Raw genomic sequence first — 15,545 nt, 5'->3', positions numbered from 1 at the left:
ACTCTCCTCCAAACAGTAATAATCTTTTATTTCATATCATATAAAGAAATGATAACACAGCAAAAATTAGTTGCATTGCCTGGTATTTGTGTCTTGGACAAGTTGGCTGAAATAAAGACCTTGTAGAAGGTCATTAAACAATACATTGATTGAGATGGGAGAGGATTGTAACCTTTTCTTTGCTTTGTTCCTCCCTTCTGTTCCTCATCAGAGAGGGAGGAAAAAACAGAACACATAATTTTCAAGCACTGTGAGCTGTTATTATCTCTGTTTTAATAAAAGCCAGTCAAGTCACTGGAAAAGTCAGGTCAACTATAAAAATGAACACCAAATAAATTTTAACCTCATGAACATGTATTGAAATCAAATCTATAGACATTTAATGCCATGCAATAGTATGACCTTATCCTATTATTACCTGCCAAGTAATAGGCTAATAATCTGTAGGAGTATCTCAGACCTCTTTTGACTATGTTCACTCCCGTTTTCACACTAGCTTGCTTTGAGAAAAGCATCGCCATGTGTTTTCTTTGCATATTCCTTTTCTTCTTTTTTCCCCCCACCATGTGCTTTCCTGGGAAAGGGTAGAAAATGACGTCACTGCAGGGCTGGTCTGTAGTTTATTAGTCAGCGCGAAGGGCCAGGTTAGAGCTCAGACAAGGCTCTGTCCAGCCAGCTCAACTCAACTTATCCACCACAACTCTTCAGAGGGATGTCTTTCCTATAAGTTTACCAAACTGAGGCACTGACCCAAGTTCTACAACTTTAAATTCTATTAATTACTCTTTGCTTACCTTTAAGCAGCCTTTAAAGTCTCTTGTTTGAGGATAAGTAGTGCGCGACACTTTTAGAGAAGACGGGCGCGAATTGAAACATCCAATTTTGGATTATAGTTTCTGTTTCTCGTCTTTAAATTGAGAAAACCCGACTCGTGATGGTTGTCCTGTCACTTAGGTTACTAATGGTAGGAGTTATAGTAAGTGTGACTTCAGCTCATCTGGTAAGTGTTAATGATTTACTGTTTATGCACGTAAAGTTGTATTAAAAGTGATGTGTAAGTGAAAGCTCGCGGGAGATGCGACAGTCGCCCTCCCGTTGGAACACGATTCGAATTCATATCAGTTTGACTAAAATTTAAGCCGGCTATTAGAATATTTATACCAGTAGGCTATATTGAGTTTGTGCTGTCTGTCCGTATTATGCATAGTAGGCTACTTACAACCAAATACTAGAGAGAAACGTGCGCATTTTAGGAGAGTGTTCCCACCTGTCAAACCAAAGGCTAAAGTGTCTGAAAAGTTGGCATGGCAGAAAACACGTGAAATATGGCAAGCTGTTTTCACATGTATTTCTTTAACGAGTTCAGTAGTATCTTATCAGGTACTTGTAGCACTTGTTGAGTAATTAAGTAGAGTAATTGTAGTACTTGTTGAGTAATTGTAACTAGTAACTGTTACATTTGCCCCATATAACTCTTCAGACAATTTGTTAATCCTTACTTTTTAGTTGCTATTTTAGTTACTATTCCAGTATACTAGTATTTATTTGTTAAAAATAACATGTTTTAACTTTACAAAAAATATAAAGTAGCCATTCTGATTAGTAATTAGTTAGTAACTAGTAATAGTATCATTATAATAAGTATCAGTAAAGATGAAATAGATAACTATTTGGATGGTTAGAAATAACAAAAATGTACAGGCACCTAATACTAGTAAATGTAAAATAAGTACTACAGCTGGAGCACATTCTTGTTGGAATATTTGATATCAGAACCACAACAACAATGGACGAGTTGCTTGTTCCTCTGCCACTTGTCACTATCTTGTCACTGTTGGGTTACATCTTAGCAAATAGTATTAACAAAAAATATGTGTTAAAAAGGCTTGCCACAAATGAAATTGAAAGTTGAATGTCAGATTTGGATACTCTTACATTCATTTGGTTTCCACCAATGGTACTTTTTCAGATGCTTTGTAAATGTCTTGGCTGCATGTTTCATGCATTGTCTCTTTGTTCTCTTTTTTTCTTGCAGGCTGGTGAAAGTGTAGATAAAGAAGGTAAAGAATACAGCCTTGTGGTCCTCAAAAATTTCTGCTATTTGTATGCTCTTTTTGTTTCTTAAACGTATTTTAAAGGTGAAAAAGTCCTTTTATAACTTGATGCTTCATTAATAATTTATGTAGACAGCTGCAAAGTGCAAACTAGAGTCACACTCTGCCAAGTCATGTGGGGTTTAACTGTTATCACTTGCATCTCCTCTCAATGTTTAATGACAAATATTTTAATTCGAAAATTAATCAGAACTGTTTAACAGTCAGTACAGAAAAAGCCCTAAGTGTACCCTAAGAGATGATGCAAATCGATCTCTAAAGAACTTTTAACAGACTTTAACACCTTTAATAGTTTGTTAATTAAATTTGGGAGTGACACGCAAGTTGCACAGGATAATACATTAGTATTATTAGTATTTATTATTAGTATTTAGTCAGTTAGACTTATAATAAATTAACTAAAGAAATTATTCTCTCTCTTTTTATTGAACAGTGGGAGAATTTCAAGAAGTTAATTGTACACTGTGAAAACTCTTACTTGATCCTGTAAATTTGAAAATGGTGTCAAAGTTATAACCTGCAGTGATGTGTTCATTGCATTTTTCAGCCACATTCAGATTTTAATTTAATTACCAATGCAGTAAATCAGGTTGAAATTGACAACTCACTAAATTTAGTAGCTGTAAATGACAAATGAGAAATGACAGTATTATTGTAAACATTATTGATTAAAATGTAATGCTTAAAAAAGTGTACGTTTATTCAATTATACAAGGAATTCACATTCAAACGTCCTCTTTAAGAAGTGTTGAACAGATGTTAGGATGTCTCAATATTAGATGGCTGACCTCAACATGTATTTGAAGAAACTGAATGAATTATTTTGTTTTTGTATAAGCCCTAAAACAGGCAGTCATGGGAGGCAAACAGTTTTATTTCTTGCTTAGCCAAAACTGCCATGACAAATATCAAGGCGAAGAGCTTTTGTCTCTGGCACATTTTTCGATTTGAAATGTTTTCCCTCATGCAAACCATCATTCATGTGTCAAGACTTGAAATCCAGCATGCATTTATAAGTGGCATGAGATGTGAATGTTTTCTAATTAATTTTAATATAATTAAGAGAAATTCTACATGTGTGTCTTTATGTTTTATCAGATTCGTTGAAGAGCCGTCTGAAAGAATATGGCCTCATTACTCCCATCAGTACCGACGCAGAGGGACACTACCTCTCGCATCTTCTTTCGGCCAGTCACAAGCAGCGTGTGAAGCGGGAGGTTTTGGAAGGGTCAACGCAAGCGGTAGACAGACTGTTCTTTAACATCACTGTCTTTGGCAAGGATTTCCACCTCCGACTACATCCCAACCAAAGATTAGTGGCTCCAGGAGCCATGGTGGAATGGCACGATGAGATAGAAATAGCTGGGAATGAGACTAAAAATGGAACCCACTCAGAGAGAATCCTCAGAAGGGAGTTGCTGAAAACAGACTGCACTTTTATAGGGGACATCACGGATGTGCCTGGAACCTCTGTCGCCATTAACAACTGTGACGGGCTGGTGAGCGTTGTTTCCTTTCCAAGTAGGCCTATATTTTTTTTAAATAAACTTAACAAGCAGAGTCTGGACCAAATGATAAAATGTGACAGAAACTTGATGTTGCAAAGCGGTAGGTTTGTATAGTTAATATAATTGGCTTATAAACTATTTTGGCATATTCTCATACTTCATAATGCCAGCGCAGTTAGTTTCTAAACTTCTATGCAAATCCTCACTGGCATTGAGTGGTGAGTCATGCCTAGACTCTTCTAAACCTGCAGGGAACCTGCTTCTATGACCATCATTTTTTTCCCCATAATATTTGCAGTTTGCTTATGTTTGACATTTTCTTTATTTAAAGGGACAGATCACCCCCTCACTCAATCATCTTCTAACTCTCATGTCTCTCCAAACTACCAATGCAGCAATATTAAAATTCTAGCCAATTGTTATTAAATTATTAGTGGCTTTTTTCCATGCAACCAAAGTAGACTAGGACTAGTGGCTGTCAGCCTCCAAAAAGATTTTAAAAAAGTAGTCCAGATGAGCCATTTATTATATTCCAAGCCCTCTAAAAGCTGTCCAATAGCTTTGTGTGAGTAATTGTCCGAAATGTAAGTTATTAATTGAAAATCTTGCTTATAGCAAAATGAAAAGTTATTAATTGCCCTTTTAGCACATGCTGTGCTGAGGGTGGTACTAATTCACTCACCTGCCAGTCTTCAGATCAGCTCATTCAGGGAAATTGCAGTTTGCTTATGTTTGACATTTTCTTTATTTAAAGGGACAGATCACCCCCTCACTCAATCATCTTCTAACTCTCATGTCTCTCCAAACTACCAATGCAGCAATATTAAAATCCTAGCCAATACAGATAAGCCAGTAATCTAAAAATAAATTTTTCTCTTAAAGTGCCCCTATTTATGCCTTTTCGAATATTACCTTTTATGCAGTGTGTCATGTAGCTGTATGTGAACATAAACTATCCGCAAAGTTGTGAAGCCGACAGTGCACGATAAATAAAGTTATTGTCTTTAAAAAAAAGAGTCGGCTCGCAATCGCCTAAATGAGTTGTCAGGAATTCGATCTTTGCACGAGTCGTTTACGAATCATTTAGAAATGAGGTCAAATTAAATCTATTTTTTGAGAAAACTAACGTGCTTTTTGACCTTGCATGCATGTAAACCTGTTTTAGGAAACTCGTAAAACAATATTAGCAACCTTAAAAATGGCATAATAGGGGCACTTTAATAGTTTAAATATGTTTTTCTTAAAAAACAATTCTAAATAAAAATAACAATTAAAATAAATTGTTTTATATGGTCTATATGAATTTAGGCATAAAAAACATTACAATGTACAATAACTATTATTTAGAGTTTTGCAGAAGATTACATTGAACATTGTTATTAAATTATTTGTGGCTTTTTTCCATACAACCAAAGTAGACTAGGACTAGTGGCTGTCAGCCTCCAAAAAGATAAAAAAATCAACCCAGATGAGCCATTTATTATATTCCAAGCCCTCTAAAAGCTGTCCAATAGCTTTGCGTGAGTAATTGTCCGAAATGTAAGTTATTCATTGAAAATCTTGCTTATAGCTAAATGAAAAGTTATTCATTCCCCTTTTAGCACATGCTGTGCTGAGGGTGGTACTAATTCACTCACATGCCAGTCTTCAGATCAGCTCATTCAGGGAAATTGTGTATTGTACTGTGTATCTTTTGGCCTTTCTATTTCCTCACAAAAGACTATGCAAGCTTGAGGCGAGTGTCCAGAGTGATAGTAGAGTAGAGTGTACTGTGGGTCACCCCAGAAAGCTGACAAATAGGATGAAGCTGCTCTCCCCAGGGCCTGTCCAACATCAGAGAACATCACATCAGAGGAGAGCTTTACTCTTCCAACAATAAATACAGAGGTAAAATTGGGAAATCAATTTTGCATAGACTTCCAAAGACTTTATATAGACAACCATGGGCAAAGGAGTGACGTCTGCATTGATGAGGCTCTCAGTGGAAAAAGGCGTTTCTTTGGAATCAAGCGATGGCATTTAGCACAGGGCTTTATTTATCTGAGCCTAAACTTGGACACCACACTCTCTCTTTCTCCTTGGAATCAAGTGGAATGTGTCAGCTTTTCTACAAATGAACTACATAGGAAAAAAAAAACATTAACAATAAAAAATCTAGTTTGTACTCAGTCAGAAAGCCATGTAAAGGAAGCTATTTATCTGACAGTTTGCATGGTTGTTTTATTATTATTATTATTCATTTTAGGATGCAGTAAAATCATTGAATAGAAATTCATAATTTGATTGGATATGACTGCAAAAGACAATTGAATGAACTTAATTCATAATGTTAGTTCAGTATCTGCTTTGACGAATTCATTCAGAGAATTAATGTTTTCTCATTAGTGAATCAGATTCAGTTGATTCAGCTGCTTCATTTAGCGAGTTCATCGTACTGATTCAAGTGGTGGCTCATGTGTTTGTAAGTTTTTTTTTTAACAATTCATTTCAAGAACAACTCATAAGAGTTATCATCATCCCATGAGGCCCACTCATCGAAAGACTTTTGTTCATGAATGTGTTCATGAATTGGTTTACCTTGAATGCTGTATGTTTTTGCTTGCAGTCCAATAGAAAGACATGTTTTCAGATTCAGTACTTATTAGAACCTATGAGTTAATCTGCTCTGAGACAAGCTGAACTATTCCATTTGAAGTGACTCCTTTATACATTTTCCTTCAGCTCTGAATGTTTCAATTGTATTAGAATGACATCAGTGTTGATGTGTGACCTTTGAAATCTTGACTGTGTATTTCTACAAGACCCACTGAGGCTTTAGATTTACTTTTTCCATCTAAACTCCACCACTTCCTTGAGTAATGGATCAAATGCTTACGTGGACAGTCTTTGATGTAAAGTGGCACTCTGAGTCGACACCAAGTTATGTTTCACTGGTCTTAATTACAGCCATGGTGGATCTTAAAGTCTTCACATGTAGCCCGTGAAGCAGATATTTCCTCTTTGAGAGGTTGTGGGGGATGGAGGGATGATTTTAGCTGGGGGAGGAGGAGAAGGAGAAGGAGGAGTGAGAGGCTCACTTATATGACACAGGCATGTTTCAGGCCTGTGAACATTCCTCTGAAAGTGGAGAAAAGTGAATGGTTCTGTTTCTGCTTAACAACTCAACAAGGTTTTGGAATGTCAGCACAAATACTTTGGTAGAAATATCAAAGAGCCAAACCATTGCCTGTTCCCTTTCCAATAGGGACTGAAACAGGGTCAGCAGTCAGAGTGTTCACTAGGCAATGGGAATTATCCTCTGCTAATCTACGGCTCTGTGTCACTCATAGCTTGGCCTCTATAATGCGTACTGCTGTACTCTGTGGCCAGGGCGCTGAATGAGGCTCCTCACTCACTGATGATCAGAGCTGGCTGCGTTACTGAACTCCTGGCTGAGCTTCACACGCGAGACTGGCCCTGAGCCAGAACTTCATCCCCAGCGTACCTTTGTCAGGAGAATAATGACATTAATGGTCAGAGGAGTCTGTGTTCTTTTGCCCACTCTGCCACTAACAATCTGACATGTTCACAGTCTTTCTCAGATCCATTTCACAGCTGTGATGACTTTGAACTTCTTTTTTTCCCATCATGCCTTGAATTCCTCCTTGAGTTCTAGTGTTAGCTCTACTTCAAAACCTAGTGAGCGGCATACCTCTTAGGCACTAAGAAGTCCTAATGGTGATTTATATTGCTCTACCAAGCAGCAACTAACTGGTGTATATGACACCAATAATTTGAAGTAAGCAATTTTCTGTGAATGGGCAAGGCTTCTGATTCATTAGCTGTTATAGGTAAATAACTAGAAGAATAAAAAAGTCCAGTGAACTATTTGCAATACAAACTTTGCTGTGTTTATAATTACTACAATAGATTCAAATAATATGAAAAGAAACACCTATCTGCAATATAAAGTAGCATAAAAATAACTGTAAGCTGATCAGTTATATAAATATATACATTTAGAAAGAAATGAATACTTTTATTTGGCAATGATGCCGAATATAGGCTGAATGAAATTGATCAAAAGAGAGTGAAAATGTTTACACAGTTACAAACATGTCTATTTCAAATAAATGCTTTTCCTTTCAACTAATCATCAAAGAATAATCATGGTTTCAACAACAAAAAAATTAAGCATCAGCCATTTTCAACATTGATAACAATAAGAAACACTGAAGACTGGAATAATGGCTGCTGAAAATTTAAGATACATTAAAATAGAAAACAGTTATTTTAAATTGTAATAATATTTCATAATATAAATGTTTTTACTGTATTTGATCAATTAAATGCATATTCTCCAACCTCAAACTTTTGAACGGCAGATGTATGTATGTTCAGTGAAGAATTTGTCAAACTGATTCAAACAGGTAACTGGTTTGTGCGTTTTTTAACTATTCTTTTAGGCTAAGGATTGCTCATAAGAGTCATTTGTTTGTGAATTGGATTACACTGCTCACTCTGTATGTTTATTTTTACATGCAGCCTGTGAGACTCTTACTAGACGTTATAGTCTAGTCATATGTTGATTCAGTAACCGCTTTGATGGATTCATTGAGTTCATTCAGTGAATGATTCATCAGACTAATTTAAAGTAAGTCTTGAGCAATTTATTAAAATAACTTATTTGTTCGTGAACTGGACTGCACTGTATATTTTTTATAGTTTGTGTGTAGCCCATGTGAAGTGTTTTCTTGCCATTATTTTGTGGTAAATCTTTGGTAAATTCAGTTGTGGTGGAGGGTGCAGGAAACACTGCTGTTGTGCAGCCTAACTAGGATGTACAGTGGAGTTCAGAGAGGAGAACTGTGCTGTCATAGTCATTTTTTATTAAGTTAAGACATGGCGGCTGCACAACCTACATCAAACAGAAGTGCCAGTGACCAAAACATGTATGAGACCTGAACTGTCACAAGTGGGTGTACTCTGTTTTAAGAGTAAACACATCTCTGCTCTCTGACATCTCTGGCATACCAGTGTGTGTCCCACTCTTTACTCAATGTGCCTTGTTCTTAACGCTCCAGACTCTTATCATCTGTAACTGCCAGTGTCTAGAGACAAACTGGAAAGTAACAAAAAAGATTTATTGCGCATGTGAATTTAATACGCAATTGAAGAACGGAATGTTTTTTAACCAAAGCAAAATGCCTTTTTAACCTTACTACAAAATGTTCTGTCCTCACATGGCTGCAGCAAAAGTGGGTCAAGAATGGTGGAAGATTCTGTAGATGCACTTACATGGAATTTTATATCCCATTTACACAAATAACACAACAGATATCCTTGCTGATACAATGTGTTACCAGTTAAAGACATTTTCCAGTTACAAGTTAAATAATCTTCTCTCATTTTCATCATGTTTTTCCAAACTTCTTTGACTTTATTTCCTCCTTGTTGCAGAATAGATTTTGAAGACTGTGCCGGTCCCCTGTTCCATGGCAATGAAAATAATTTGGACTGAAGCTTTTAAGCTTAAAAAAAAAAACTACAATAAAAGTGGACTACATGACTTATGAGTCTTCTGAAGCCATACAAGCTTTGTGTGACAAAGAGACCAACTTTTATGTCATTAACTGATAACCTTCCACTCCAGAGAGCTGTTAAACATTCAAGACAGTCAGTGAGTTGAACTTGAGAGCTGTATGAATTAGATTTAAGAATGAATCATTCGACTCAAAAGAAAGTTTCATTAATTAATTCAAAATCGCTACCTTTGCCATGAAACCTCTTGAGAACTAGTTTGGGTGTCAAGGTTTTAAGTGAATAATGACTTTGTTATTTCATAAATATGGACCATTTGACAGTACTTTTATCCGGCGTTTGTGACCTTTTTGAAGCTTGAAATCATTAACCCCGTTCTATGAAATAGGATCTGAAAGGGCTTTTTTTTCCTTTTCTGCTAAACAGAAAATAAAAAGTTATACAGGCTTGAAATCATATGCGGCTGAATGTATTATGTCCGGATTTTCGTTGTAGGGTGAATGTCTTTAAGTTCTCATTGGACAGCTATATTAAGAGTGAGAAAGTGTTCTGAATGAAAGAGAGTAAAGCAAGTTTTCTGAACCAACAGAGCTATCAGAAGTAGTTGCTTTTCTTTGGAAGGAGCAGCATTGAGTTTCACTCCTTATGTTCAAACTTTGGAAACTCAGGTGAGGCTTTTATTCAGTCCAACACCAGTTTAAACTCAGAAACCATCCATCTGGGAACACAAACATTCTTCACCAAATATTGGCTGAACTCAGTGACTTCAGCTTCAGCATCTCACATTGAAATCAGGTAACATTTGGATCATAACAGGCTGTCCTGATTTTAACTGTTACCTCAGTTCTGCTTGTGTTTTTACAGCTAAAGGATTTTAGCCATGCTAAAACTAAATTCCCCCTTCTATGAAGCTCTGTCTTTCTAAATGCACTTGAAATGCACCAAAAAAGTGCAAATTAGCTGGCAGCAGTCCCAAAATATTTCATAACATTCTGTTTTTACTGGCAAGACTTCCATTATGCAAAGCATTATCTAAAGCGACTAAGAGAGGTTGGAGAAAACAGATGCTTTGATATTTTGGATTAGACTCAAATCCCCGCTTTACATTTAATAAGACGCTCGTCCTCTCTTAAAAAGAAAGGCCTTTAGTCCATCTCCAGTATGATTTGTTAAGCATTTGTGAAGAACGGCTGTATATGCTTCAGTTATACAGAAGATGGCATGTTGGGGATTTAGCATATCCAGAAAAAAAGGTTGCCTTTGATTGAGAAAGAAACTGAGCCAGTTCCTTCCCCCTGAGAAGTGCACCCATACACAAGAGTTGTATTCACTAATAGTTATTGATGTACTTTGTTGATTCAGCCTAGGACTTGCCTGTTGCAGAGGCTTGACCCCTGAGCTGTTTTGGTGTATGGTTTGAGGTTGAGGAGGGGAGGTGTTGGAGAATATGCAGAGGCAACTTATTTCTTTAGGTCTGCTTTAGGAGAGGCCAGAGACTAGCAAGTCCAGCCGTGTGTGTTTGGCTGCTTTTATTGATGTATTAATATATTTATACATTTTTAATTATGACCAGTTTAAAGCCACATTTTCTGTTGTCATTGCTGTGGACACTGGGGCCTGTTCACCAGCAGCTTGAGTTTTATTTAGAGTTAGCCATGTAGGTCTTGCCACCAGTCAGAGTAATGGGTAAATGTTTGTTTTGGGTGCTTTTTCAGAGCGACACAAAAAGAAATGAATGATTCTGATTTGATTTGTATGTTGTCTTTTCAAATTAGATTTAAAATGACGTCACATACCATGCCTTTTTCTTTTTTCAGAGTTCTTTTGTGCTTGCCGCATAGAGAAATTTTGAAAAGTCATGCAAACATTTTCATACTGTTGCTCAAGTAGTTTCAAGTATCCATTTTCAATTTATTTTGTATGGAAGCAGCAGGTTCATGCAGGGTGTTGTGGGACTGAATGTAGAGCAGATTTTTAAATGAAGTTTTCACACTTTCATCGTGATTAGACTGTGGCTGGGATAATAAAAGTGTAATAAATTGACACCTTGTGTACACTTCAGGCTTTCAAAAGTGTGGTTTGCATTTTCCCTACTGTAATAGCGCATATATATGAAGACATTATTAACTGTGCGTTGAAAGCAATTATCACTCTCGCTACTGCACATTTTACAGACACACCCTCAGAGTGACAGATCGCACATTTTGAGAGGACACATAGATTATTATGATGTGTGATATGATGTTTTGAGCTAAATGCTCTTTAATCAGACCAAATATCCTACAGCTTGCACATTATTAAAGAAATTGAAGTAAAAACAGTAAACTGATATAGTGTGTCTGTTTTTTTTCTTTCTTTCCTGCCCTTCCGTCATAGTTTGCGCACCTGTAACAGTATTTTAGATGGTTTTCTTTGCCACTTTCCTTTGCTTACTGGAATATGTTAGACACTTTTCTCTGTAAAGCTGCTTTACAATATGTATTGTGAATGAGAAACAAATCAGTTTTGTTTCTGTTTGGTAAGGCATTTTTTTAAGGATAAACATCTATTAGTCATTAAAATTTCTGGCAAGTTCCCTTTCAAGGGAACTTCGAACTGCGTCCTCTAGGGGTCGCTATGGGGAACGCCTCGTCGTGACCCGTGTCTGAAGCATACATTGAAAAAACACCAACAACACGTTGGCTGGCGACGGCCCATCACGTCACTACCGGTGCGACTATAGTATAAATAGGCGCCGGGAGAACATGTCATTCTCTTCTTCGTCTTCACTGACCGTTTTGTTTGAAGCGTGCATTTCCGAATGGTAAGAGCGATCTATATTCCTATCGTTATGGCGAGCACTAGCAAAGCGTTTAGAGGGTGTGTGCATCCGCGTCGTCGTTATTTGAGACCCGATGACACACACGATATCTGCGTTGTTTGTTTGGGCAAAGAGCACGCACGTGATGGGTAGTGACGTCATGGGCTGTCGCCGGCCAACGTGTTGTTGGTGTTTTTTCAATGTATGCTTCAGACACGGGTCACGACAAGACGTTCCCTATAGCGACCCCTAGAGGACGCAGTGTCTCATTCCCTACTCAGGGAACCATGGTTACATAAGTAACCTGAGACGTTCTTCAGTACCATCATGATATGTGATGACCAGTATGTTTTAGACAGTATTTTTTTGAGAGTTATTTATGAGAGTAACAAAAAAATGGTGTATGGTGTAAAAATGATTATGATGTTATTTTCCTGAGTACTTGTGAAATATGTTTGCTTAACTTTTCACATTTATTTTGAATGTTCTTCCTTAAAATACAGAGATTCCTCTTTTCGTCTCTGGTTTAGATGATTTTTAAAATTTTTTCTTCTTTTTTTTTCTCCCAGTGAAAGAAATTAACTGGTGTAACTTTTTAAAAGGTCCTTTTAAAGGAGGGATGAAAATGGCAGGTAATGATGACGAAGGTTTACACACATTTCTAAACCAAACACACCTTTAAACAACATGGCGGGTGAAAGGTAGCAGTGTGTCGGCTGAATCCACGCTTTTTTGAAAGTGGCAGTACCTTTTTTTAAATAAAGCACGTTCAGACCGGCTCCTTAAGAAGTTTAGACTGGAGTGCCGTCTTAGAAAACTGGACCCCTTCAGCTGAATCCCATATGTTTGTCTTGGCCCATAGCTGGTGTCTGCTTGGCGGCCGCTGATGCTGGGGATATTAAACTGATGGAACACAGGACTCTTGATCCATTTCGAGGGCTGCAGTTTAGGTAAAGGCAAGAGGCTCTGTCCATCCACCTGCGATTGTCCACTCCACATAGCCAGCTGCTCGTTGGTTGGTGTTGCTAATGGAGCGGTAGTGTTGACCACCCTGTCCTCCATGTTTCTCGCTGATACTGTCACCTCAGAGATGCGTTTAAAGTTTTTAATGAGGGCTGAGTGTAAAAGTGGGTTGTTGGGAATGGCAGTAGTTCATTGAACGTGATAAGCTGCGATGTTTTCTGACCTCAGTCTTATTATGGAGGGCTGTTGTTTTCTGTGCAGTCAAGTAAAATGGTTTCTTGGAAGAACATTTCAATGTTAATGTTAATGAAACAGTTTTTATTTCTGTTTCTACGTTCTCTAAATTGGTTTCCTTGGATACAAAGAGCCTAAGAAAAAAAATCATTTATAAAACATAAAATACATTTATAAGGATACAAATATGTCACAATTATTTTAGCTTGAGAACTTTAGATTCTGTCTTAGTCTACTGGACCACTGTTTCCGTACTGTACCCTAATTCGGGAGGACATTATGTACAATACCACACTTTAAAAGTCTTGAAAATTTTGTCTTTTTTTTTTTTATTTCCTCCACCTTTGATGTTCTTAGGCTGAATCACACTCTTTATTTTTTTCTCCTTATTTCATCTTCCTCTTTTCCTGAAGTCTTTTCCAAACGATTAATTTGTACTTGATGTATGTGATGCCTCACACTAACAAATGATAAAGGTTCATTTTTGGAAATAATATCCAGTGGCGGCTCGTGGGTTATATTATTATTTGCTTAACCACTTTAAAATGGCTTTTTGGTTGGTTTTAGTCAGAAAACGTAAAGAAAACGACACACATCAAGATAATATAATTTCTATTACCTGGCCTGTCACTTGAAGCAAACATCCATCCCTTCTTAAAAGTCTGTGTTAAAAGAGAGCTGCCTGTTGTGCCATTTAATTAAGCCGACTGCTGTAGCCCAGCTTAGGCATGTTCTCCCTTTATTTTTAATTTGCATATATAACGTTACTGTTTGAATGACAGCTTGATAAATCTGTTGGCGATCAAATAGCCTATTCAGTATCGCTACTCATCATAAGTACTTGGTACATTATCAGCGCAGCGGGAGACATTCAAACTAATATCACGTAATTTAAGTCTCTATGATGACTGGTAACTACTAGGTTTCTTTTCTCAACACTCAGCACTGAAAGTGAAAACTCGATGCTGATTGGCTAATTTTACCAACGGAGGCACGAGAGCTCAGTTCTCCTCCGGCCTCCCCCTCCCCTTCTCTATCACTCAGCGGTTGTAAAACATCAGCAGATTCGACACATTCGCGATAGAAAAGCAGCGCTTTCCAACTTCAGTAACATGTTATGGTATTACAGCTGTGAAATTACAAACAAAAAATACACATTCTAAGACATGAACTGAAATTAATTGTGAATTTTATTATCATTTAATCGTCCTCCTCCCATTTTCACCTCAAAATTTTGGGGAAACTGTGCCTCCCCGGACGAGCCGCCACTGATAATATCTGAAGTATAAGCAATAATGTCTCTGCTGAAAACACCACCTTAGACAAGCATGAATTTCCTGGTTAGGACTGGTTTGCTGTTTGTATAATTTGTGGATCACCATAGCCACCATAATGATGCTGGTTGGCCAAGGAAGTCTTGCTAGTTAAATTAGTTTAGAGGTCTGGTGTGGATACCAACATCTAACATAACATAACATGACCAAATTTGCTGGTGTTTTCAGCAGGTGCATGGAAAATAATAGCTGAAGGGTTTTAATTAAATCCTCCTGAGCTCTCATATATTATGCAGTATTTCTTTTATCCTTTTTTTAAAAACGTTTCACATACATTGACCTCCAAAAGTTTTGGAAAAAAAGTGCACTATCTCAGCATTAATTCTTATTGTTTTCCCTAAGCAACTTGCAACCATTGAAGAACAGCAATAATGATTTTTTTTCATAATAATGGCCATGTATACATGTCAGACAGGCTCTGACAGCTGTGGTGCCAGTGATTACTGGATTCCATTGATCTAGGTTTCATTATTGATTCATAATTTTTATGTGACCTTTAGCTTTACTGATTGATTGTCAATTAAGGTTAGTGTCATAAAGCAAGGCCAGACACAACGGGTAAGTGAAAGACAGGATGGTTTATTGATACAAGAGGTGGATGAGTGGAACGGGTTAGGTTAAGGCAGGTGAGTGTCAACAGAGTGAATGATTCCAGGGTTCTTATCTGAGTTCTGAGGGTGAGTGTCTGATGCCGATTTCATGGGAGATCGTGGAACAGCTTCCAAGGAGTCATTGGAGGATTGCGGGAGAACCAGAAGGTAAGTCTTTCTAGGAGAATATCGTATAGAGAGTCCAGAACAGTCCATAGGAGTGAACGGTAGACCGGACAGTGAGTGACTGTGATGTGTGTGTATTTGTAGTGTGGCTTGATTGGTGACAGCAGGTGCGGGTGATCAGAACTCAGGTGACTGTGATTGGGTGATTATCCTGGCTGGTGACTGCAGTGACTGTGATGAATCCCTGACATTAATGTACTTACATTTAAATTAATAATTTGATATACTTATTGTGTACATACATGTTTTTACATTGTACTTATATATATATATATATATATATATATATATATATA

At 37.2% G+C, this 15,545-nt stretch overlaps 1 protein-coding gene across 1 annotated transcript in view; it reads left to right on the top strand.

Annotated features, from left to right (window-relative positions):
• Window positions 1–639: 639 nt before the first annotated feature.
• The window catches only part of LOC107681286 (A disintegrin and metalloproteinase with thrombospondin motifs 3-like), a gene marked incomplete at its 3' end in the record, with an annotated part of 87,696 nt that continues 72,790 nt past the window's right edge, over window positions 640–15,545 (top strand). Inside the window, exons 1-3 of the mRNA XM_016477554.1 lie at window positions 640–1,000; window positions 2,036–2,060; window positions 3,213–3,613. Coding sequence (XP_016333040.1) covers window positions 935–1,000; window positions 2,036–2,060; window positions 3,213–3,613 — 492 coding nt within the window. The remainder of the gene's footprint in view (window positions 1,001–2,035; window positions 2,061–3,212; window positions 3,614–15,545) is intronic.

Source organism: Sinocyclocheilus anshuiensis, unplaced genomic scaffold, assembly GCF_001515605.1.
Source record: "Sinocyclocheilus anshuiensis isolate Anshui unplaced genomic scaffold, SAMN03320099.WGS_v1.1 scaffold697, whole genome shotgun sequence".
Lineage (NCBI taxonomy): Eukaryota > Metazoa > Chordata > Actinopteri > Cypriniformes > Cyprinidae > Sinocyclocheilus > Sinocyclocheilus anshuiensis.
Note: the sequence above shows the minus strand (reverse complement) of the source record. Positions and strands in the feature narration are given on the sequence as shown.